Genomic DNA, 26,475 nt, shown 5'->3' with positions numbered 1-26,475 from the left:
ATATTAATGAAAACCTTCTCTTAACTTTCAAATAGGCTCAGTAATAAGTTAAAATAGTGAATCTCTGAAGTCTGCCTCTGACCTTTCTCCTCTTTTTCACCATATGACCCCTCTATTACTATGGCATCCATTCATGGCAAATACTACCAAGTGACTGGATGATTTAAATGTTGGAGCCCAATCACCTGTATAATCTTACTTTATGATTACATCTAAGCTCATAAATGGCTAAGGGCCTCAAGTTTCAAATGCATATTTAGCTGGAAAACATTGGCTTTTGACCATATAATTCCTTATTTATCAATTATTCTTCATTCAGCCAGTTGTGACTAATTTGTTAAAATGACTGTTACATCAAGATCATATGTTTGACTGATAGTCAAAAATAAATAAATTGGGTTGATTAAATAAAGTGGGTTAATATTTGTGATGCAAGATATATAAGTAAACTTCATCTAATATGAATAAAATAAAAATTTCAGTAAATGCTTACTGCATATCCCAGGCAGAAGTAAAAGCCCTAACATCTTATGATAGCTCTATTATGGAATTATCAGATTGCTGTAATTACTTACCTTCTCCTCTATAACTTGAGAACGTCTAGCTATCTTAGCACTTATCTTAACAACTAACACATAAATGATGCTCGTATATTATTACCAGAGTAATTTTCATGCGTAATTTTATTGCATGATCTAGCTACTCCAAGCTTTGTTAATTAGCCTATACTGGGCCAGTTAACCTGAATAATTGTTAATCAATGGGTTAAAATGCAGTGCAGATATAAATAATGAGAATAATTACCAAATCCAAAGGGTGATATCGGATTACTTTATCTCTAAAACTATTTGCAACTATTTACATACCCATGAGTGTTAGTCTTCTGGGGCCCTTGCTCTCTTGACTTGTGAAGGATTACACACTTTGCTAAAAGTATCTTTATTCATCAACACAAATCCATATCACAATTGAGTAAGGTTATATAGGCCAGTTAATTGCTTTCTTGGGATTTGAGAAATTAAGATAAAATCAAGGTAAATCTTCCCCATTGACAGACGCCATATATTATAAAATTCAGGCATTATGTAATTGTATGTCTGTGAAGAAATTTTTCAATGAGAATGAAAAATAAACACAAAACAACACAGAAGGGACCAGACACAATAGCCCTAACAGCATTTTGGGAGATTTGTTCCTAGTTCCTGAAGATTAGCTAAGTTTTCTGCCATTTCTCTCATTCAGCTGTAGAAGCTATTTTATTAGCCATTGATATGTTCTTTCTCTTAAGCTATTTTGATTTAGACTTTTGTGAATGGAAAACAAATGAGAACTGTTTGAAATGAATGATTAAAAATAGTTAACCTGAATAATTATTCAGGCACAGTTCTCAAATCAGCTATTTCTCTAGGGATCCTTTGTTCCTTTAGGTGGAAAATCACTTTTAGAAACCAAGAGGTGGATGCTAGATATGCTCATTGGCATTGGTGTAACATTGCATTAAGGCCTTCTCAGTGAACAGAGCTAAACACATGCAAACACACAAACACCCAGACACATAACACAAAAGCACATACACATGCATGTATGCACACACACACACAAGCATACAATACACAAATGCATGTATATGCATGTATGTATATGTGTATATATGTATCCATCATGAGTTCAATAGCAATGAAACAAAAGATTTTCTTCTGGTCTTTTTCCTGCTCACATTTTAAACTTCCTCCACCGCACAAAGAAAAATGACATTTATTACCCTCAGTATATTTATTCATTCACTCAAGCCTAGCATACACAAATAGTTTTAGAATTGTTTGCCTAAAGCACCAAGACAGGATCCCCAGACGCTTAGAGAGAAACATCTTGGGAGAAAGAACCAAGAACACACAGGAGCTGAAAGAGGAGCTGGAACACAACCCGGGATCAGCAGATGCCAGCCATGTGTCTTCCCAGCTAACAGAGGTTTTCCAGACGCCATCAATGTTCTTCAGTGAAGGTATACTATTGTTGATGCCTTTGTGTTTTGACACTTTTATGGCCTTAAGACTGTAAATTTTTAACCAAATAAACCCTCTCTATAAAAGCCAATCCATTTCTGGTGTTTTGCCTAATGGTAGCATTAGCAAACCAGAACAATGAACATTTAGAAATTATCAGAAATACTCATCAAAACGTTGAGTGTTTTCTCAGTATGATGCATCCATGGAATGCTTTATAGTTTTTTATTTTCCTCTTCACATATCAGTGTTTCCTAAAATTAAACAGTAAGAACATAAGATTTCAGTAATATAAAATTATAGTAAAATGGTATCTTGGAAAATATGTAAAATTATAAAAACAAAGAATATTTTTACACAAGTGAAGGTCTTGTAGTGTTTAATTTAAAAATCAATAACCACTCATATTAAAAAAACAACAACTGTATTTTCTAACTCTGCATACTGAAATGGCCTAGCACTGAGTAGGGTTAGTGCCCAGATTTTGTTCCCTACTTCCATTCCTTACAGAATTGGGACACCTTAAAGAACCGGCTAACTGCTGGTCTCAAGTAAGAAAGATACTAGATAGAGCCTATGATCTCAAAGACTAATGGCATGTATTTTCATAAGACATATCTATGAATGCGTGTAGAAAAAGATGTGGCAGGAAATATACCAAGGTGTCAACAGTGGTGATCTCTGCAATATAGGAATATGATTTCTTCTTATTATTTTATTTTCTGCATTTCCAAATATTCTAGAATGTACTTATACTATGTCATGGAAGAAAGTAAAAAGTTGTTTAAAGAAAGTTTTCTATATACTCCCTTAATCACCTGGATTTCTCAGGCTCCAATTCTTAAAGTTGTATGACCTTGGCCAAGTTATTTAACCTTCTTAAAACTCATTTCACTCATTTATGAAAATAGTAACAATGCTGGCCTCATAGAATTATTGATTAGACTAATTTAGATTGTATATGTATATCACTTAGCATAGTTCTTGGATCACTAATTAAATGATTAATACATGTTTACCATGATTGCTATCATTATCATTATTATTATAACTCCCCTATTAAAAATTATCAAAAATTGTTAAAATTTCTGTCTCCTGCAAGATAATGTAAATTCTGTAAGGGCAGAGACTATGGCTACCTTGTTTCTGGTGCTCTTAACACTTAAAAAAATGTCACTTTGGTTTACCCTATTCTAAGAAAGTAATTTTAGAACAAAGATTCCATATCCTGAATAGTTTTTTTTTTTGGACAATTGTGTTAGAATTAAAGTATTTTTTACTCAGTTATTGCTCAATACTTGCTTGTTTACTGGAATAAGAATAGGAGTGTTGTGGCTGACAGAACTTAAAGTTTCAGATTACTCATTGAACCTTGAACTTCTATTCAACTTGATTATTCCAGGACAGCCAATGAAATTTTAACCTGAAAATCTGCTCACTAAAACTAAGTGGGCAACTCTGTATTCAAAAAGTAAGATAAGGTCTCTGGGTGGAGCTAGAGCACCTGGGTATTACACACCATTCTCGTGAACCAAGTACATTCTGAAGGAGGAGGAACAGCATGGGAAGGAAATCGCTCTACCTTCTGATTGCTGGGGTCCTTGTAGCATATTATATTTACACTCCTCTTCCAGATAATTTTGAGGAGCCATGGAAATTGATATGGTTGAACTCATATTTGAAAACCTTCTTGCATTTGGTAAGTTTGGAATTGTATGGGTTCAGATGTGTCTTTGTAACCCTTCGGTCTGGAGCAGGAACATTTCCAGGATTCTATTTTGTTTTATTTTACCAGTTGATTGATTAATCTATTTAAATAAGTATTGCTGCCTTTGTCCTTGTACTATTAAAATTTTGCCTTTTTTTTCTTGTCATTGCTATTTTGTATATCAGAATCATGTTTTTTAAAAAAAGCAAGAAAAAGTGAGGAAGTGTTTGAGGAAGTTTTACTAAAAAATTTTCATTCAGGTAGTGTTAATGTCATGATCATTGTGGTTGCTTGAAATCCTTGTCTTAGACATGATTTGGTATTTAAATGTCATAAACAAATCAGTGATCATCTGAGTGTGCAGCACTGTGTTGGTAACAGACTTCCATGCAGTTGTCTGGGACTCAGTGTAAAGACTAAGGGCATGTCAGTGGTTCTGAAGGAGGTTGGTTGGAACATGCCCAGGGTTGGCCCTGAGAGGCAGGATCAGCAGAAATGGAAGGGGGAGCCTTGGGGTATCATGGCAACTGGCAACCCCAGAGAACAGCCCCTGGTGCTGGTCTACAAAACAGGCATGGCTCTCTTTGGTATGGCTACTGCCCCAGGAATGCCGTTTATTACTTCTTTTGAGCATTTTATTCCTTCCTTTTTCTATCATCTCTTTCTAGGACTTTGTGTTGTAACTCCTGGGTTGATCTTTTATTTCTCATTTATTCAACAATGCACAACTCTGTCAAATCCTATTAGGCAAAGAAGGACTCTGCTCCAGCAGAGCTTACATTCTAGTGGTGGAAAAAAATGATGAGCCAGAATTAAATGAATGATTAGTCTCAGATTGTGAGGGTTGCCTTGAAGGAGATAAACAGGATGAAGAGAGAGTTAGGAAGCCAGTGGCAGGGGCAGGGGCAGGGCTACTTTATCTGTAGTCAGAGCAAACCTCTCTGAAGAGGAAACATCTGCCTGAAGTCCTGAAGGGTTAAAAGGAATCAGCCACCTGAAGTGGTGAGGAACAGTTTTCCATGCAGAGAGAGCAGCAAGTGCAAAAGTCATGGCTGCAAAATATTAAGTTGAAGAAATAGTGTGAGACATTTGACACTGATGGCAAAAGTTCTGCAGTTTAATTTGGAGAGGTTAGCTATACAGCACTTTGTGAGCAGTGGTAGTAAGTTTTAATTTAATTATATGTGCAATGTAAAACATTAAAGAGTTGTAAGAAGGAAATAATCTTTCTCATATTTGCTTTCTTTGCTCTATGATTTGGGAGAGGGCCTTGATTTTTTTTCTCAGTCTTGCTGTTGATTACTTACTTTATTCATTTATTTAAGCAATCATATCTGTGAAAAGTCAAATTTTAAGAATTTAGAAGAGGGGGCAGTTTATCAAAAGGAGACAATTTGCAAATTGGGGAATGCTCAATGCCAAAACAAAAGTGCTCTATTTTTCCCTGAGAAAGAGGCAGCTTACATAGTAAACACAATGAAGTTTCACAGGAAAAAATATGATTGGTTAAGCAAACAAAGTAAGAAAAGTAAATTATATAAGGGGACGGAATCCTAATGGACTACTGAGGAAACTTATTTTGTTCCCCCCAATATCGGCCCCTCCCCCAGCCTCAGTTCCTGACAAAATCCTGGCTTTAGGGAAATCAAGGCTCAAGTTCAAAGAATGTTAGAACGTCCTAGCAGCTGTGCAAGGTTGGAAAGTTGCAGATAACTTGTCTCCCATGTAACTGTGGTGGCTTGAAGCTATGTATCTCAGAACCTGTTCTTAATCTTAATCCATTTCTGTGAGTGTGAACCCATTGAAAATATAACCTTTTGATGAGGTTACTTCAGTGAAGTTGTGGCCTAATTGGATCTGGATGGGCCTTAATCCTACTACTGGAGGAGGCACAAAGAGAGAAAGCTCTGGGAAGGAGCAGGAAGTCAAGAGAATCCAGAAGAGAAGCCAGGAGAGGCCACCATGTGCATTGCCATGTGACAGAGAGGCCAAGGACCAAGGAACCCTGGAGTCAGCCCCAGAAAGCCACAGTCTTTGGGGAGAAAGCATCGCCTTGCTGACACCAGTAAATTCCTGTTGTTTAAGCCAATCCATTGCCTGGAATCTGTTTTAGCAGCAAGGAAGTTAAGATACTTGTCTTAGGCATGTATGAGTGATTTCACCACATATAGATGAGGCCACTTCTATTTTAGTCATGTAAGGCTATAAGTTGGCCTTTGCTTTAGACATGTGCAGGCAAGTTGCCTCTAGGCCTTTGCCAATTTATTTAATATATTTCTAATATTTTTTGAGATGTTCTTTTTCTCTGGTAACCTTTTATTGTAGCCTGTCCATGTTTTATGAATGTAATGTATTTTCAGAGCTCTTAAAGGGTACAAATTTAAAATAAATTATTTAATATTTTTTTTCTCATTCTTGAATTATCTAGGTTTTGTTTGTGGTCATTTATTCTCTTGGTACACCTTGTTTTTTTCTGATTAGTTTGAGTGGCTTTCCTTAAATGTCTGACAATCTCTGAGTATCTATTCACACATTTTACTGAAGGAGTATGCTATGAACATTAAATCAGGAATCAAAGTGCTGTTGTTAGAATCCTAGTAAATATCATTTGCCAGCTGTGTGACCCTGGACTTCTTATTTAACCTCCCAGGTTCATTTTCATGTCTTTAAAATGGATATGATGATATTACCTACCTCAGATGTAAACAAGTAGTTACTATTAATATGTGTAAAATGCTCAGAATGTTGACTTTTTCTAGGTTGAGTGGACAAGAAAGAAAGCAGACAGGCTGATCCTGTTTTTTTTTTTTTCCTCCTATCCATTCCTTTCATGTCCCACCCTGCCTTCGAGCCCCCAGGTATATTCAAATTTATAGCCATGCCCTGCATTTCCCAGACTTCAAGAACTTCTCCATTACCAAGATAAACTAGTTCTTCTGCTTGGAATGTTTTTCCCTTCCTTTATTTGTTTAGCCAAATCCTAAGAAAAGGTCTTACTTTCAAGTCTCAGAGAAAATTGTACTTCTTGTTTGAAAATTCTTTTCTAGTTGCTACTCTCAGGAACCTAGCTTTCATAATTGCTTTTTTGTCTGCTCCCAAAATACCTTGTGCAGAGCTCTAGAATAGGCTTTATATTGTTTTGTAAGTTTCCTTATTTGTCTTTCCCACATAAGTTGAGATTCTTGAGAAGAGCATTTTTCTTGTTCATCTGTGTAATCCTAATGCTTAGAGAGAACCTTAAAATTTTTGTAGAAAAAGGTCTAAATGAATCCTCCTTTTAGCAATCACTGTCGGCACAGCCACTGTACCCTCATTCTTCCAAAAAGACCAAAGAGGGTTCATTTGCAAGAATTTATATAATTTCATTTGAGCATATTAAAGGTTAATGTGTACTTATATGCTCATACATGTCTTTGACATTTGGAACTTGAATTCTAGAATTGTGTGAATTTTATTTTTAGGCTACATTTGTGGAAATGTTGGGACTGAACCATTTTATGGATTCCCTCATGTTCTTCATGAGCTTTGATGAAGTCCCACCAACCTCAGATGAAAATGTCACTGTGACTGAGACGACATTCAACAACATTCCTGTCCGAGTATATGTGCCAAAGAGGGAATCAGAAGCACTACGAAGGGGTGTATTTTACATCCATGGTGGCGGCTGGTGTTTGGGAAGTGCTGGTAAGGGAATGCTTTGAAAAATCACTGTCACTGAGATAGTTTACAAAATACAGAAAGGAAAATATTGTCTTTGATAGGTATATAATGGCCTTCTACTCAGACACTACCGTCTCTTTTGTATTCTGTCGCTTTGTTCTCCTGCAAAATTTTACTCTTCCTTGAAGGTTCCAATCACTCTATTCCATGTATGTTTTTCTCATCAAGCCAGGTAGTGTTGAGAAGACCAAAGTTCCCCTATTTATTGCAATTACTCTAAGAAAGACTAACTTGCTATTTTCTATCTCTCTCCATTTGATGTTACAGGATGACCTAATATGTTCATTCATATCTTTGCATATTTTCTATGTGTCAGCAACATGCTAGAAGTTTTGGATATATCTTCAAACACACAAAAATCCCTGCTTTATCCTTTTTTAAGAGCTATTTTATAAAGATATATTCACACACCATACAATCCATCCACAGTGTACAATCAATTCAGGAATCCACACAACACAGCAAGTCAAAGTTTAAGTATAAAGTTCAAGATTTATTAGAGGAAGAAAGCAGGTGGGAGCCAGCGAAAAGAAAGAAAGATAATAGCTCCAACTTTCTATCTGAGAGCAGCATTTTTTAATGAAAAAAGGAACCCACTTTGGGAAGGGTGCTTGCTGTGGTGTTCTGTCCCTTGATTGGGTAAGTGCCTATCAAGTTTTGGGCTGATTGGTTGCTAGGGTTCTGAGACAGTATTCTTTTTAGGAAAGCAGCTGTGTTATCTAACTAGGGAGAGCAGGCCTTTTTGGTTGTTCATCTTATGGACATATCTGACCTTGCCTTACCCGCCTTTGAGCTGCCACTGTGGCTGGAACAGCCTTGAACAGCCTTGAACAGCCTTCATTCTTTAGTTTATGGGGCACCTGTTTTCTGTGAGATAAGCTGCGGGGCCCCTGGGTCAGAAACTCCTTCTACATGTTAGTTTCTTCTGGGATCTAACAATGTGGTTTCCAAATATTTTGTCCCATTAGGTAGGCTGCCTTTCCATATTCTTGACAAAGTTCTTTGAAGCCCCAACATATCTGATTTTGAGGAGGTAACATTTGTCTATCTTTTCTTTTGTTGCTTGTGCTTTGGGTGTAAAGTCTAAAAAACCATTGCCTACCAGAAGATCTTGAAAATGCTTCCTACAGTTTCCTCTAGGATTTTATGGTCCCAGTATTCGTATTTAGATCTTTGATCCATTTTGATTTAATCTTTGTATAAGGTGTGAGAGAGAGGTCCTCTTTCATTCCTTTGTGTATAGATATCCAGTTCTCCCAGCACCATTTGTTGAAGAGACTATTCTGTCCCAGTTGAGTGGACTTGGCATTCTTGTCAAATATCAATTGGCCATAGATGTAAGGGTCTATTTCTGAACTCTCAGTTAGATTTCATTGGTCAATATATCTATCTTTATGCTTGTACCATGCTGTTTTGAGCACTGGAGCTTTGTTAATATGCTTTAGAGTCAGGAAGTGTGAGTGTTCTAACTTCACTCTTTTTTTCAAAATGTTATTGGCTATTCAGGGCCCCTTCCCTTCCAAACAAATTTGATAATTGGCTTTTCCATTCTGTGATGTAGGCTGTTGGAATTTTGACTGAGATTGTTTTGAATACGTAAGTCAATTTGGGTAGAATTTCCATCCTAGTAATATTTAGTCTTCCAATCCATGAACACAGAATGTCTTTCCATTTATTTAGATCTTCTTTGATTTCTTTTAGCAATGTTTTGTAATTTTCTATATAGAGATCCTTTTCATCATTTGTTAAATTTATTCATAGATATTTGATTCTTTCAGTTGCTCTTTTAGGTGGAATTTTTTTTCTTGGTTTCCTCCTCAGATTGCTCATTAGTAGTGTACAAGTACACTACTGATTTTGGTGTGTTAACCTTGTATCCTTCCATTTTGCTGGACTCATTTATTAGCTCTAGTAGCTTTCTGTTGACTATTCAGGGTTTTCTATATATAGGACCATGTCATCTGCAAGTAGTGAAATTATGCTTGTTTTCCAATTTGGATTTTTTAAAATTTCTTTTTCTTGCCTAACTGCTGTAGTTAGAATTTCTAGCCCAATGTTGAGTAACAGTGGTGACAGTGGACATCCTCATCTTATTCCAGATCTTAGAGGGAAAGTTTTCAGTTTTTCACCATTGAGCACAATGCTAGTTGTGGTTTTTTTTATATATACCCCTAATCATGTTGAGGAAGTTTCCTTCTGTTCCTATCTCTTAAAGTATTTTTATCAAAAAAAGATGCTGTATTTTGTCAAATGCCTTCTCTGCATCAATCGAGATGATCATGTGGTTTTCCCCCTTTGATTTGTTGATGTGGTGCATTACACTAATCGATTTTCTTGTGCTGAACCACCTTTGCATACCTAGAATTAAACCAACTTGATCATGGTGTACAATTCTTTTAATGTGCTATTGGATTCAACTTGCAAGTATTTTGTTGAGGATTTTTGTGCCTATATTCATTAGAGAAATTGGTCTGTAATTTTCTTTTCTTGTAGTATCTTCACCTGGCTTTGGTTATTAGGGTGATGTTAACTTCGTAGAATGAGTTAGGTAGTGTTTCTTCCTCTTCAGTTTTTTGGAAGTTTGATTCCTCTTGAAATTCTTGGAATTCTTCTTGGAATGATTGGTAGAATTCACCTGTGAAGCCATCTGATCCTGGGCTTTTCTTTTTTGGGAGGATTTTGATGACTGATTCAATCTATTCACTTATAATTGGTCTGTTGAGGTTTTCTGTTTCTTCTAGAGTCAGTGTAAGCTGTTCATGTGTTTCTAGAAATTTTCTTTTTCATCTAAATTAACTAATCTGTTGACATATAAACAAATTAGGATTGTATTTTGATCCTTTTTGTTTCTGTGTGGTTAGTCATAATGTCCCCTCTCTCATTTCTGATTTTATTTTTTTTGCGTCTTCTCTCTTTATTTGTCAATCTAGCCAAGGGTTTGTCAATTTCACAGATCACATCAAAGAATCAACCTCTGGTGTTTTTGATTCTATTGTTCTTTTATTTTCAACTTCATTTATTTCTGCTCTAATCTTTACTATTTCTTTCCTTCTGATTGCTTTGGGATTAGTTTGCTGTTCTTTTTCAGGTTCCTCTAGATGCACAGTTAGGTATTTTTTTTTATTTTAGCTCTTTCTTCTTTTTTAATGTATCCTTTAGGGCTATAAATTTCCCTTCAGCACTGCCTTCACTACCTCCCATAAGTTTTGACATGTCATGTCCTCATTTTCATTGTTACAAGATATTTAATGATTTCTCTTGCAATTTCTTCTTTGCCCCATTAATAGTTTAAGAGTGTGTTGTTTAGCCTCCATGTATTTTGTGAATATTCTGGTTCTCCTCCTATTACTGATTTCTAGTTTCATTTCATTATAATCAGAGAGAGAGAGAGCTTTCTATAATTTCAATCTTTTTAAATTTATTGAGACCTGTTTTGTGATCCAACATGTTGTCTATCTGGAATATGATCCATGAACACTTGAGAAGAAGATCCATTTTGCTGTTTTGGGGTGCAATGTTCTGTGTATGTGTGTAAGTCTAGTTCATTTATCATACTATTCAAGTTCTCTGTTTTTTCATTGATCCTCTCACTAGATGTTCCCTCTATTGATGAGAGTGATATAATAAAGTCTCCAGCTATTATTGTAGGGATGTCTATCTGTCCCTTCCATTTTGCCATTGTTTGCCTCATGTACTTTGGAGCACTCTGGTTAAGTGCATAAATGTTTGTGATTCTTATTTCTTTTTGGTGGCTTTCCCCTTTCATTAATATGTAGTGTCCTTCTTTGTCTCTTATAAGAGTTTTGCATTTAAAGTCTATTTTGTCCTGTATCAGTGTAACCACCCCAGCTCTTTTTTGATTACTGTTTGTGTGGAATATCTTTTTTCCAACCTTTCTCTTTCAACCTATTTGTGCCCATGCATTTAAGATGAGCCTCCTGTAGACAGCATATAGATGGACCATATTTTTAAAATCCATTCTGCCCATATGTGTGTTTTCATTGGGGAGTTTGATCCATTAACATTCATTAATATTACTTTATAGGCAGTACTTACTTCAACCATGTTAACCTTAGGTTTTTATCTGTCATATCTTATTTTTGTGTCTCTTTTTACCTTTTTAGCTACTCCTACTGAAAATCTTTATTTCTAGCCTCCCATTCCTATATTTTCCTTTCAACATGCAGAACTTTCTTTAATATTTCTTTAGGGTATGTCTCTTATTGATGAACTCTCTCAGTTTCTGTTTATCTGTGAATATTTTAAACTTTCCCTCCTTTTGAAGTAACGTTTTTTTCCAGATAGGAATTCTTAGCTACAGTTTTTCTCTTTTAGCTCCTTAAATATATCATACCACTGTCTTCTCACTTCCATGTTTTCTTATGAGAAATCAGCATTTAGTCTTATTGAAGATCCCTTGTTTGTGATGAATTGCTTTTCTCTTGCTGCTTTTGGAATTCTCTCTTTATCTTTGGCATCTGGCCTTCTGATTAGTATGTGTCATGGAGTAGATCTTATTTGGATCTTATTTGGAGTACTTTGCACTTCTTGGAGATATATATGTGTGTGTGTGTGTGTGTGTGCGTGTGTGTGTATGTATATATATATATATACCTTTCATAGGTATAGGTATTGGGGAATTTTCAGCTATTGTTTCATCAAATATTTTTTCTGCCCCCTTTCCCTTCTATTTTCCTTCTAGGACACCCATGATGTATATATTTGTGTACTTTGTGCTATCACTTATATCCTTGAGATCCTACTCAATTTTTTTCTATTCTGTTCTCTATCTTTTCTTCTGTCTGTAAGATTTCAATTATCCTATCTTCTAGTTCAATGATTCTTTCTTCTGCCTGTTCAATTTTACTGTTATATGCCTCTAGTGTATTTTTAATCTCTTCTATTGAGCTTTCATTTCCATAATTCCTGTTATGTTTCTTTTCATACTTTCAAATTCTTTTTTATACTCACCTAGCATCTTAATATACTTTATCTGTTTAGTTGTATTTTCCTTCATCTCCTTGAATTGATTTAAGATATTTATTTGGACATCTTTGATTAGCTGTTCCAAATTCTGTGTCTCCTCCAAAGTTTTAATTTGTTCCTTTGATTGGGCCATATCTTTCTGTTTCTCATACGGCTTGTAATTTTTTGTTGTGATCATTACTTGTCCATGCCCCCTCACTCCCTTGAGTAAGAGGGCGTCCATGTCCCTCTCTTTCTGTAGCAGCCAGCAGAGACCGGACCTGAGGCAGCTCACCTTGGGTGTGGGGGAGGGGGGCCATCCCTGCCACAGAGCAAGTTTCTCACAGCTCTTTACCACAGTTTCTTGGTCTTTTCTTCCTACTCTTGCCTCGATGCTGCACAGTACTCCCCTGGCCTCTAGGGCTCCAGAACTTCTGTTCAGTTTCTGCCTATTCAGTAGCTATTTGGGAAGAGGAGTGAGTCCTGGTGCTCCCTACTCCACCATCTTCAATCCCTGCCTTCTTGGAGCTTATATTCTAATAGAGGGAATTACTAGTCAATCAATCAATCATACAGTGTGTTACGAAGTGATAAGTATAGCAAATAATAGATCAGGGTAATCAAGATCATTGGGCAGGTTGCAGATTTCTTTCTCTTTTTTCCTGTGGAACACAGAGGGAAGGAGACCCAAATGGCACATTTCTTGAAGTATAGAATTACAGTAGAAATAGGAATTATTTAGAAGTGGAAGGATTGTGACAAGTGTTCAGTTGTGTGACTCTGAGACAATAGCCAAACCCTCTTTGTTCCTGGAGTCCTTGATAGTCAACTGTTTCCATCAGATGAATATAACATTGATCATCTGAGGTTATGGAGATTGGATTAGGGTTTAAGATTAGAACTCTACTCCAGAGAGGAAGAATAAATTATTCTAGGCAAGAAATGTTACAGGCTTGAAATTATGCAAAATATGCCAAATGATGTGGGAACTTAGGTGGGGGGGGGGATGAAAGATGATTGGATGGCTGGGGGGGGGGTAAGGACATATCCCTGGGGAACACAGAGATAAGAATTGACTGGAGAATAAGCTACCAGCAAACTGAGAAGAATCAGTTAAACAGATAATAAAATGAAAGGAAGCCAAAGAAGATGAGAGTCTCAAGAAAAGGGCAATAATAAAAAGTTCTGAATGGCAAATAGCTGCAAAGTCAGTTAAGGCTGGAAGTATGTCTCTTGAATGTTGAACTTTTAATATTGATCTTGTCGAGGACAGATTCAATGGAATACTCTCCCATAGAGACATGTTTCAGCTAGCCCAGTGAAAGGTAAAGTAATGGAAAGAATGATTAAAGTGACTTAGTGGTGAAAGGAATAAGCAAAAAAAAAAAAAAAAAAAAATACACAAAAAAGACAAATTTGAAAAGAAAGTAAAGTAAAAACATATTATTTTATTATGTAAGAGAGACATGGACAAGTTGGTAGTCTGAAGAATATGAAGGCAATACATAGAAATATATTAGAGAAATAGATGGGCTGGGAATGTTGTCTAATAAAGCAATGTCCCAAAGGAAATAGGAAGGAAGAAGATTCAGAGCATTGGCTATTAATGGGAATGTCAGAGATGGATGAGAAGAGCTTCAAATCTTCATCCTAGACAAGGGAAAAAGAGGCAAAGACTGGCCTCTGCTCTCTCTCTCTCTCTCTATATATATATATGTATTTTTTTAACATTTTATTTTGGAATAAATTCAAAGTTATAGAAACAGTTGCAAAAACCATACAAACCCCATACACAGAACTCCAGCATTCCCTGACCCCCCCGATACCCCCCGATCCACAAACTTTAACATGTTGTCTCCCTGCTATTTCTTTCCATCATCCATCATCTATTGCTCTGTCTTCTGAACATATGAGAGCTAGCTGCACATATCCTTGAACAAACACTATAATTCTCATATACAATTCCCATGAACAAGAACATTCTTTTATGCAATCCCATTAAGCACAGCTAAGAGGTACAAGAGATTCAACAATGATACAAAGCTTACATTCTATATTTCCTTTTCCTTATGTCTCAACTATGTCCCTTTGAGCCTCCTGTCCTCCATCTGATCCTATCCAGGGTCATCCTTGGCATTCAATTGTAGTCAATTTAGACTTTTTTTTTTCCTCAACTGTGGAAACATATATACAGCCTAAATCTTCCCATTCCACCCCTTCCCTAGCATTCTATTAGTGGGATTAATCACATTTAGAATGTTGTAATGCTATCACCTTCCCACCCTTCATTGCTAGACATTTCCCTTCACCTCAAACAGCAAACTTACACTCATTTCTTAACTCCCCATTGCCCCTTCCCCCATTTCTCTTTGATACCAGCTTAACTTCTATAGGACACATCAACTATGTTCCTATACTCCTCCATTCCCCCACCTTTATATAGTTCTTGTCAAAAATTACATATTTTACATTGAGTTCAAAACCACTGATTTGTCCTTAGAGTTTGTGTATTTTATATCATGTAGGAAGTAAATACTGGAGTTACAATTCAAAAAATTATTGACTTCTATTTGTATTCCATTGTGGTTGGAGTATGTGCTTTGAATATAATCAATTTTCTTTTTTCTTCTTAAATTTATTGAGGCTTGTTTTATGTCCCAGCATATGGTCCCTTCTGGAGAAAGATCTGTGATCCCTAGAGAAAAATGAGTGTCCTGGTGATTTGGGATGTAAGGTTCTATATATGTCTGTTAAAATTCTCTATATCTCTTTCTACTTTCTTTGTTTCTCTGTCGGTAGGGCTCTCTTTTGTATCTGGAGTAGGGCAGGTCTTTTATTGGCAAATTCTCTCAGCATTTGTTTGTCTGTGAAAAATTTAAGCTCTCCCTCAAATTTGAAGGAGAGTTTTGCTGGATAAAGTATTCTTGGTTGAAAATTTTTCTCTCTCAGGATTTTAAATATGTCATGCCACTGCCTTCTCACCTCTGTGGTGGCCGCTAAGTAGTCACAACTTAGTCTTATGTTGTTTCCTTTGTATGTGGTGAATTGCTTTTCTCTTGCTGCTTTCAGAACTTGCTCCTTCTCTTCAGTATTTGACAATCTGATCAGAATATGTCTCAGAGTGGGTTTATTTGGATTTATTCTATTTGGAGTTTGCTGGGCATTTATGCTTTGCGTATTTATATTGTGTAGAAGGTTGGGGAGGTTTTCCCCAACAATTTCTTTGAATACTCTTTCTAGACCTTTACCCTTCTCTTCCCCTTCTGGGACACCAGTGAGTCTTCAGTTTGGACGTTTTATTTTATCTATTGTATCCCTGAGATCCATTTCAATTTTATCAATTTTTTTCTCTATTCTTTCTATTGTTTTTTCATTTTCTGTTCTGTGGACTTCTAGGACTTTGAGTCTTTGTTCAACTTCCTCTAATCTTGTATTGTGAATATCCAGAATCTTTTTAATTTGGCCAACAGTTTCTTTTATTTCCATAAGAGCTTCTATTTTTTTATTTACTCTTGCAATGTCTTCTTTATGCTCTTCTAGGGTCTTCTTTATGTCGCTTATATCCTGGGCCATGGTCTTCTTCATGTCCTTTAAATCCTTTGCCACGTTTTCATTCCTCGATTGTAGTTCTTTGATTAATTGAGCCAAGTACTGTGTGTCTTCTGATATTTTGATATGAATGTTTGAAGTCAGATTCTCCATATCATCTGGTTTTATCATATGCATTGAGATTTTCTGTTGTTTTTGGCCTCTTGGCATTTGCTTTGCTTGATAGGGTTCTTTCAAGTTGTTAAAAAAAAAAATGCCGATCTAATTTTTCAGAAACACAGGTTGGTGGCGTACACTTTCTCTAACTAACCAGCAGGTGGTGTCTGTGGGTCACCTGTACCCCTCAAGTCAGCTCTCCCCAACCTTGTCCCCGTGGTGTCTGGGGAAATGATTCTTGTCAGTTGGTGAACTCAGTTTGGGTGTGTTGTTAGAGCCGCTGCCCTGAGTGTGGGGCGTGTGTCTGGGTAGCCAGGGAGGCAGAACAGCTTTAATATCCAATCCCTCCAGGTGTTCCTGGAGATTTAAGGCCACCACAAGAGTCTAAGCCTTCATTTTGTATCCTTCCCAGGCCCCCTCTCTTGCTGACCCACAAATCGCCGGACTTGGTGCAGCATCCCTGGGTTTTCCGAGCAGGCCCTCTTTCCCAGCTGTGATCTTCCAGTACCTCTGCTGAGGGAAGGCTGTGCTACGTCGCAACTGTGAGCCATCCCTCAAGGGACGCCCTGGGCCGCTGTGCCATGCTGGGGCACTCTCAGCCCGACGCAAAAACGGTTGAACGGGGCATCTCCACACCCCCCTCTCTTCACACAGTTCCTCCTTCCCAGCTCCAGGACAACTGGCGCAGCTCTGGGCTGTGGGCACGGCCTCAGGCAGGAGTTTATCCAGCCCTCCAGGGATCCAGCTACAACCCGCGGGGCTTCTCCCTCCCTCCGGCTCTCCCCTGCACTCCCTTGGTCCTGAGGGTATCTGCCATGAGCTATCCTCCATGGCTAACACCGAGAGGTCGGCTCAGCTCGCTCCTGTTGTGTTTCACTGCGTAGTTTCCACCAAAGCAAGTGCAGCCGCTCCTGGGTTTTTCCCTTTTTTTTTTTTTTTTGAAAGAACCAGTCTGTCTCCAACCACCAACCCCCAGCTTTCCTATACTGCAGCACCGCTGCGGGTCTTCCAGCTGGCCTACTCACTCATTTCGGAATGCAGACTCCTGGTTACACCAAGTATACGGTCCCTGTGGTACTAGGAGGCCTCATCTAACTGGTGCATTGCTGAAACTGGTACTTTGGGTCACCTTCTGGTTTTTCTCTAGTATTTTTCATGGAGATGTTTTTTTTGTCCTGTCTCACCTAGCTGCCATCTTAGGTTCTCCCACCAGCTAAATATATTTTTACAGTGGTAGTGCAGATAAGAGTAGTAAATAAGAGTGTTCCTGCTTCATGTTTTATGTAAATGAAGGAAGCATAATTAAATCCCACTTATTTTTGGAGTTTTTTCTATTTTTCTCATGCAGCCTTACATGATTATTGTGTCACCCACAGCTCCTTCTATAGCTCCTTGGCTCACAAATCTGACCACACACCAGTCAAGTCAAGAACATGTCTTTTTACCTTTATATCCCCATTTCCTAACAAAGAGACAAATCAGTATTTCTTCCAGTAAGGTAGTTAGGTTAGTCTTGTAGAAAGTGAGGCTGGTTTAGAAGAGCAAATGATGAAATGTGCAGAACAAAAGAGAGAAGGAAAAAAGGGCAATTAGAAGGTTCACTGAGCAACTCAAATTCTGTTGAATTGCTGATGCTTGGTTTTTCATGGATAAGTGTTAAATTTGTCTCCTTCATATTTTTAACTTGAAACAGGTGGAGAACTGCAAGAATATACTTGTACAGCAGAATTTCTGTGAAGGAAACATGTATCTCTTCATTTGCCCATTCTTACTAATATCCTGCTTTTCTTTCATCTATTTCAGCTTTAAGTAATTATGACCTGCTGTCAAGATGCACGGCAGACAGACTTGATGCTGTTGTCATATCAACCAAGTAAGAACTTTGTTGATTTGTTTTCAAATCTGATGCCTTACATACAAAGCATCTTTCAGCTTTCTTGGCTGATATGTAACTATGCCAAAAATAAATGTTTCCCTGATGACACTGAATAAGCAACAGAAAGTAAAAACTAGGCCTACACTGATTGGAGTCAGAGAACAAAATCTCTCTCTGTATGTGTATGTGTGCATGTTTGTGGGTTTGGAGTGAAAAGCTGAAATTAAAGAGTTTCTTTCCATATAAATTTAAAGTGTATCATTCATGGGTGTAATTACTTTTACTGGATTTCATCACCACCTTTAATTTGCGTTGTCTTTAAGAATGAGGGTCCTGGAATCAGAGGATCATCTATAAAAGTGCATCATAAATTATTCCTACCTTGGGAGTTGTGAAGATTAAGTGGCAACATTCCTGAAATGGTATTAGCTTAGTCTCTCAATTGATAAGTCTAAAACATTAATATTTATTATCAAATTAAACAAATAAACAAAGCCAATATGTTAGTTTCAAATAGCGAATTAGGTTAGTATTAGGAAAGGACACTTAGGGAGTGTTGAAAACACTTAGTGACAACAGAGGTGGATGGCTAGGCAGGTGCATCAACAGAGGTGCAGGAATGTACTTAAACTTGAACTTCAGAAAATGCAGGAAAAGTTAAGAAATAGCATTGTTATGGCCATTTGTCAAGTTAAATCATTATTATAAAGTTGTAACAAAGTCATGCTCAAGATTTGATTATAAGTGATCAATAATAAATGTAGAAATGAGACAGAATAACATTTTAAAAGGGTAAGCAGAAAACCCATGCTTATGCTATTTTGTATTCCAACTTTACTTTTTAAAGTTGATTTTTTTTTTTTGAGGCCAGCAAGTCAAATGACATTGTAAGACATAAACCTGTGTTTGAGTCATGCAAATGACTAATAAATCGAACATACTTAAATGATAAAATATACTTTAAAATTTTTATGCAAGCTGTTCCAGTTTGCTACAGCTGCCATTATGCAAAATACCAGAAATGGGTTGGCTTTTATAAAGTGGATTTATTAGGTTACAAATTTACAAGAAAGGCTGATGGTGTCTGGAACACTGCTGCCAGCTGGGAAGGCACATGGCTGGTGTCTGCTGGTCCTTTGCTCCTGGTTTCTGGTTTCAAAATAGCTTTCTCCAAAATGTCTCTGAGCTTGTCTCTCTTAGCTTCTGTCTCTCAGCTGCTCTGAGCTCCTTCTGTCTGTCTCTTATAGGACTCCAGTGATTTAATTAAGACCCACCCTGAATGGGCAGGGCACACACCTCTATGGAAATAATTAAATCAAAGTTCCCATCCATAGTTGATTGAGTCACATCTCCATGGAAACACTCAATCAAAAGTTTCCACCCAAGAAGATTGGATTAAAAGATCATGGCTCTTTTTGGAGGATATAATATACCCAAACCAGCACACAAGTACATGCCTTGCCTGTGAATATACTTTTATTTATTTATATCAAAGATAAATTATTGAACTACATAATAATATGGATAATTTTGACTATATTAAAATTAAGATGGACAAAAAGTACATGAAAATATGTTCAACATCATTAATCATTCATAAAATGCAACTCAAAACCACGAGATATTGCTTCACACCAACTAAGATATCTATAATGAAAAAAGCCAGATAATCACAAGTGTTGGTGAGGACATAGAATGATCAGAACATTTCATACTGCTGGTGGGAATATAAAATGTTGCAATCACTTTAAAAACAGTTTGGCACATCCTCAAAAGCTTAAACATAAGGTTACTAAGTAACCCAGCAATTCAACTCCAAGGTATATATCTGTGCCAGCTTGAATGTATTTTGTCCCCCCAAATGCCATTATCTTTGATATAATCTTGTGTAGACAGTCGTATCAGTGTTGATTAGATTGTAATTCTTTGAGTGTTTCCATGAAGATGTGACCCACCCAACTGTGGGTGATGACTCTGGATAATTTCCATGGAGGTTTTACCCCTCTAAATTAAATCACTGGAGCCATATAAATGAGCTGATAAACAGAAGGAACTCAGTGCAGCTGAGAGTGACATTTTGAAGAGGAGTTACAGCCAAGAGGGACACTTTGAAGAATGCACAGAAGCTGAGAGAGTAACTGCGGGTGAGAGACAATTTGAAGACGGCCGTTGAAAGCAGACTTTTGCTCTGGGGAAGCTAAGAGGGGACAAATGCCCCAAGAGCAACTGAGAGTAACATTTTAGAGAGAAGCTGAAGCCTAGAGAGGAACATCTTGGGAGAAAGCCATTTTGAAACCAGAACTTGGAGCAGATGCCAGCCATGTGCTTCCCAGCTAACAGAGGTTTTCTGGACACCACTGGCCATCCTCCAGTGAAGGTACCTGATTGTTGCTGTGTTACCTTGGACACTTTATGTCCTTAAGATTGTAACTCTGTAACCAAATAAACCCCCTTTATAAAAGCCAATCCATTTCTGGTATTTTGCATTCCAGCAGCATTGGCAAACTGGAACAATATCCAAGAGAAATGAAAGCATATGCCCACATAAAAAACTTGTACACAATTGTTCATAATAGCATTTTCATAATACTCAAAAAACAGTAACAACCAGATGTCCATCAGCTAATGAATGGATAAATAAAATATGGTATACCCATGAAATTGAATATTATTTGTCAATAAAAAGGAATGCTACATATAAGTAAACCTTGGAAACATTGCGCTGAGTGAAAGAAGTCAACCGCAAAAGACTACATATTGTATGATTCCATTTATGTGAAACATCCAGAATAGACAAATCTATGAAGACAACATGCATATGCTCACCAAAAAAAGCACACATGAGAATATTTTTAGCAGCCCTGTTTGTGAAAGCCCAAGACTGCAAACATCAACATTTTAATGGATAGAAGAACTGTAGTGTAGTGACACAATGGAATACTACATAGAAATAATAGCTACACATAGAAATGTGAATGAGTCTCAAAAAGATAATGTTGAGGAAACAAAGGCAGACACAAAGGAGCACATGCTCTATGATTCTATTTATATAAAGGATAAAAACATTCAAATTCGTCTATGGGGTTACAAGTCAAGTTGGTAGATGCTTCTTGGGTTGGGGAAAGCAACTAGATGGGAGGATGAAGGAGGTTTCTAGGGTACTGATAATGCTCTGTTTGATGATCTGGGTGCTGGTTATATGCCTGTGTTCAGTTTGTAATTCATACAGTTGTACACTTGTGATGTGTGCACCTCCAGTAGGCATATTGTGCTTTAGAAAAGTTACAAAAAAAGTAAATGACATAGAAAACATGTTTTCCCTCCACAGTTACAGATTAGCACCTAAGTATCATTTCCCAGCTCAATTTGAAGATGTATATAATGCCTTAAGGTGGTTCTTACGCCAAAAAGTTCTTGCAAAATATGGAGTGAATCCTGAGAGAATATGTGTTTCTGGAGATAGTGCTGGGGGAAATTTAGCTGCAGCAGTTACGCAACAGGTATGATGCTTGTCATTTATGTTTGTTTTTTTTTTAAATTCTCCTTAAAACCTATTTAATACATATATTAATATATAAATGCAAATACATTAATATATAAATGCAAATATAAGTAGAGTGACTATTTTTGTAAGTATTAAAGAGAATATTGAAAAGAAATGTTTAACTATTAAAATGACCTTATTCTGTCATAGTTTATATATATTTTTTCTTAATGAAATGATAGTTCTCAATATAGATCATTGGTTTAAAATTATTTATGTACCGGTTAAATTCTATACTAGTCAGCTGAATGACAGAATATATGAGTTCGGACAATAACCTTATCATATCACCCTAATAGAGGGTGATAGGTAGATTCAATAATCTTCAATGGAACATTCTGAACTTCCTATAAATTCTTCTATTACTAGAATAATCATACTAATTTAAGAAAATTATCAATACATTCAAAGATTTCTTTGTTACTTGCAAGGTTTACTAGGAGGAAGAAATAAGAGGTATTCAAAGGTTTTCTCTTTTTGCACATGTAAAATCAGATACTTTTATCTAATACTTTAATATTGGTAGTATTAGAATAATAACAAAGCCCTTTTCTTCTCAGATTATATGTAATGTGGGTTTTATGTTTTAGGAACAGAGAAACAAACTGCTACTTATTGCTAAACTCTAGAAACTGTTTACCCATGTGGTAGTGGGAGCCATTGTCAAGCTACCCTGACCCATAACCACAGGTGCAGAAGTTTGGATTTTATTAGTTGAGTCTAATTATACACCATGGATTTAAAGCAATTTTTTAGCAGTGATTTGTTTTGTTATATTTATTTATACATTTTTTTTACACTAAAAAATACTTTGGCTTCTAGAGTCTTTTGGGCAATATCCAAAAAAAGGAAGGAATGTTATTGTTGGGTTTTGTTGCAGTCATGGTATAGAACATGTATTTGAATCTTCCCAGAAGTGGATTTCTGATGATTGCTACAAATTTTATGATGTAGCAGAAAGAGCACTAGATTGAACATTGGGGGACTTGAATTTTCTTGAAATGAAGTAATTTCTAGATGTGATATTGGCCAGGACACTTAATCACTGTAAGCATCAATTTTCTCATGTAAGAGGCAAATGAACCCTTTCAACTTTACAAAGTTGTTGTGAGAGTCAGATGAGTTAATTTATGTGAAAATATCTGGTAACCTTTTATGATTTTTAAAAGTAATCTCCAAAATGTCCAAAATGGTCTATTTTGACCGCTAAAGTTGAATATGTGGAGAAACATGACTATATGTAAAATATTTGAGGGTACATTCAATAATTTACCTATTTTTATGTGAAAATTAAATACATCTTTTATGGTATATTATGTACTTTTAAACATATATGAAATTGCATTTTAAAGTACTGTATATGTTTTCAAAAATTAAAACATTTTCTGATGTTTCTTTCCAACTTATGGATCATTATTTTTGCCCACTCCAGTATTTTTGCATCCCTCTTTACAGACCACCAATCTTTATAAATATTAGCACATTAGGTCTGATACACATAAGGGTGATGCTAAAACAAAGTTTTACACAGAGAACCTGTCCATATCACTGAAAGTAATATGTCACTTTAGCATCAGAATCAAATCAGAAATCCCTATTAAGTGATTCTCTCTTTCCATGGCAAATCCTATTGGTATACTAGGATATTTCAACAAATTCTTGCATGAACAAAAGAGAGGAGAAAAGAGAAAGGTCAAATTTATGGACTTCTGGATGTCATCCTTGGTAGAGAGGGTAAGATCATAATTTTATAATTATTGACTAGATTCTTTGGAAGTATCCAAGAGAAGAACAGGAAAGACAATTTTCCTTAAATTTAAAGCATCCTCTAATTAAGGAGCATCTAGTTCTAGAAGCCCATTTTGAATATTTGAAAATTTGTTTTCTGCTACTAGATTATTTTGAAATTATGAATTTATATATAGATTATCTTGTTACAGTTATGTTATTATTTTAAAATGAAAATCATTTGTGAAAGTTATCTTATTTATTTTTCAGCTCTTACATGACCCAGATGTCAAGACCAAACTCAAGATTCAGTCTTTAATTTATCCTGCCCTTCAACCTCTTGTTCTAGATTCACCATCATATCAAGAAAATTCACATTATCCAAGACTGTATAAATCACTCATGGTCAGGTTCTGGAGTGAATATTTTACTACAGACAGATCCCTTGAAAAAGCCATGCATTCCAAACAACATATACCCATGGAATCAAGTCATCTATTCAAGTTTGTTAATTGGAGCTCCTTGCTCCCTGAGAAGTTTAAGAAAGAACATGTTTATAAGAATCCAACTTATGGTAGTTCTGAGATGGCTAAAAAATATCCAGGATTCCTAGATGTGAGAGCTGCACCCCTGCTGGCTGATGACAACAACTTGCGTGGTTTACCCCTGACCTATATCATCACCTGTCAGTATGACGTTTTAAGGGATGATGGGCTCATGTATGTCACCCGACTTCAGAATGCTGGAGTTCAGGTAGCCCATAACCACGTTGAGGATGGATTCCATGGAATACTTTCAACCCTCACATTTAAAATTAGCAACAGATTGCTAAACCAGTATATTAGTTGGCTAAGTGAAAATCTATAGTAAAACATTTATCAAGGATATATTTTTAAAATATAGTAGGTCTGTATAGGTTAGAGTGAAATGGCGACACATCCCAGAGTAATGTGGGCAGAGAATAAAAATATATATGCTGCCCCCCCCCCCCCCCCCCGTGGAGCTGGGGGAAAAGGCAGAGTGTTGGACTTCCTCACCTGGATTGTTGCTGATGTTCTCATATTCACTGAGGACTGGCAGTTTGATGTGCTGAGCCCTTATGAAGCTCATTGCTACAAAGGAGAGGCTAAACCTGCTTATAATTGTGTCTAAGAGTCTCCCCGAGCGCCTCTTTGTTGCTCAGATGTGGCCCTCTCTCTCTAAGCCACTTTGGCAGGTGAACTCACTGTCCTCCCACTTATGTGGGACCTGACTCCCAGGGGTGTAAATCTCCCTGGCAATGCAGGATATGACTCCCAGGGATGAATCTGGACCCAGCATCATGGGATTGAGAACATCTTCTTGACCAAAAGGGGGATGTGAAATGAAACAAAATAAAGTATCAGTGGCTGAGAGATTTCAAATGGAGTCGAGAGGTCACTCTGGTGGACATTCTTATGCACTATATAGATAACACTTTTTAGGTTTTAATATATTGGAATAGCTAGAAGTAAACACCTGAAGCTACCAAACTCCAACCCAGTAGCCTGGACTCTTGAAGACAATTGTATAGCAATGTAGCTTAAAAGGGGTGACAGTGTGATTATGAAAGCCTTATGGATCACAGTCCCTTTATCTAGTGTATGGATGGATGAGTAGAAAAATGGGTACAAAAGCTAAATGAAAAATGGGGTGGGATGCGGGATGATTTGGGTGTTCTTTTTTACTTTTATTTTTTATTCTTATCCTGATTCTCTCTGTTATAAGGAAAATGTTCAAAATTAGATTGGGGTGATGAATGCATAGCTATATGATGGTACTGTGAACAGTTGATTATACACCACTGATGATTGTATGGTATGTGAATATATTTCAATAAAACTGAATTTAATTTAAAAAATAAATAAAATCTGAATACTTCCGAAAATCCAGATGTTAGAAATTTGTCTCTTTTGGAAATGGTCTACTTAAAGTCAACATATGCATAATATTTTTATTGTAGATAGTCACTTTTCTGTTTACATTTCTTGCTCTGAGATATTTCATTCCATTTTACACATTATCTGTCTGCTATTTGTATTTGATTTTTCCATCTTACCATGTTAATCTTACATTTTTAAGTATCTTATTTTCTTGTATACCCTTTCTTGTGTGTTGGTCACTGTTTGCAATTGTAAGAGGATAACTGTCAGCAAATATTGCCTGCCTGGGTAATGCCAAAGTTTTCATCAATGTACCTTTAGTGTCCGACACACTCCTTATCAATAATAAGAGTTAAATGGCAATTTCTTTCAAAAAGTTCCCTCAGTACAATGCCATTTTATTACCACAGCTCATCTTCTGTGCAACTCCTCTAGACTCCAGGTCCCAAGTGTTACACTATTTAATAATAAAAATCACAATGGAATTTTGAGGAATTAGATGCTTAGTATTTGGGGGAGAAGTTGGAGAAACTGATGTTAAGTAAAGAACAAAGGGGTCTTTGGATAGATTATGATCTAGGAACAGCCAATGATTACAAATGTGGAAATTGGTGACCAATGATAGAAAAAGCACAGACAAATTTAAACTCTGAAAAGTCCAATGGGATGTTGCAGAGAAGAAGGTGTATTTGTCAGTTTGTCAGGGTTCAGCAGAAAAACAGAACTGACAGGATTCATGTATTTGTGTGTGTGTGTGTGTATGTGGTATGTGTGTAAATATTAAGAGATTCATTATAAGAATTGGATTATGTGACCATGGGGATTAGTGAATCCAAATTCTACAGGGCAGGCAGAAAGTTGGGAATTTCAAAGAAGGTTTCAATGACTTCCCCAGGAGAAGCTGACTGGCTGAGTACAGATTGAAATTCTTTCTGACTGCTGAAATCATCAGTTCTCCTTTTAAGGCCTTCAATTGATTGCATGATATGTAAAATAATAATATGCTATATCATGTTACAAATAGTAACAACAAGGGTCTCAAGTTCCCAACTGTATTACCAAAGATTTGGAAATAGTTATTCAAAAAGAAGTAACTTTCTTGACATTTCAGAAATACTTAGCTAAAATGATTTGAAAACATGAAAGTAAAGTGTGAAGTTTCCTTATTTTTTTATTTTTACTTTTAATAGATGCAATATAACCAGTAACACTTACATGTTTCAGTCTCTCTACAATTTACCAAATACCAAATATTAAGCTGACAACTCATAGAATTAGGTATTTTAGCAAATTGTATATGCAAAAATACTACTTATCCAAAACGT

The 26,475-nt window shown here is 36.4% G+C and overlaps 1 protein-coding gene across 1 annotated transcript; it reads left to right on the top strand.

Moving 5' to 3' along the window:
* The first annotated feature begins 3,557 nt into the window (after window positions 1–3,557).
* LOC119527304 (arylacetamide deacetylase-like) lies at window positions 3,558–24,235 on the top strand. The gene is made up of 5 exons (XM_037827193.1): window positions 3,558–3,702; window positions 7,173–7,395; window positions 17,905–17,974; window positions 21,306–21,477; window positions 23,520–24,235. The coding sequence occupies exons 1-5, from the start codon at window positions 3,565–3,567 to the stop codon at window positions 24,114–24,116; spliced, it is 1,200 nt and encodes a 399-aa protein (XP_037683121.1). The 5' UTR covers window positions 3,558–3,564; the 3' UTR covers window positions 24,117–24,235.
* Window positions 24,236–26,475: the final 2,240 nt, after the last annotated feature.

Source organism: Choloepus didactylus, chromosome 1 (genome assembly GCF_015220235.1).
Source record: "Choloepus didactylus isolate mChoDid1 chromosome 1, mChoDid1.pri, whole genome shotgun sequence".
In the NCBI taxonomy this organism is placed as follows: domain Eukaryota; kingdom Metazoa; phylum Chordata; class Mammalia; order Pilosa; family Megalonychidae; genus Choloepus; species Choloepus didactylus.
The sequence above is the reverse complement of the archived record's forward strand: the minus strand, read 5'-3'. Positions and strand labels throughout refer to the sequence as shown.

Excerpts from the sequence above, each read along its gene's own strand:
- LOC119527304 (XM_037827193.1), top strand. The coding sequence starts at position 3,565 with ATGGGAAGGAAATCGCTCTACCTTCTGATTGCTGGGGTCCTTGTAGCA. Across the intron at positions 7,396-17,904 it reads CTGGTGTTTGGGAAGTGCTG|CTTTAAGTAATTATGACCTG; the intron begins GTAAGGGAATGC and ends CATCTATTTCAG. Across the intron at positions 17,975-21,305 it reads GCTGTTGTCATATCAACCAA|TTACAGATTAGCACCTAAGT; the intron begins GTAAGAACTTTG and ends TTCCCTCCACAG.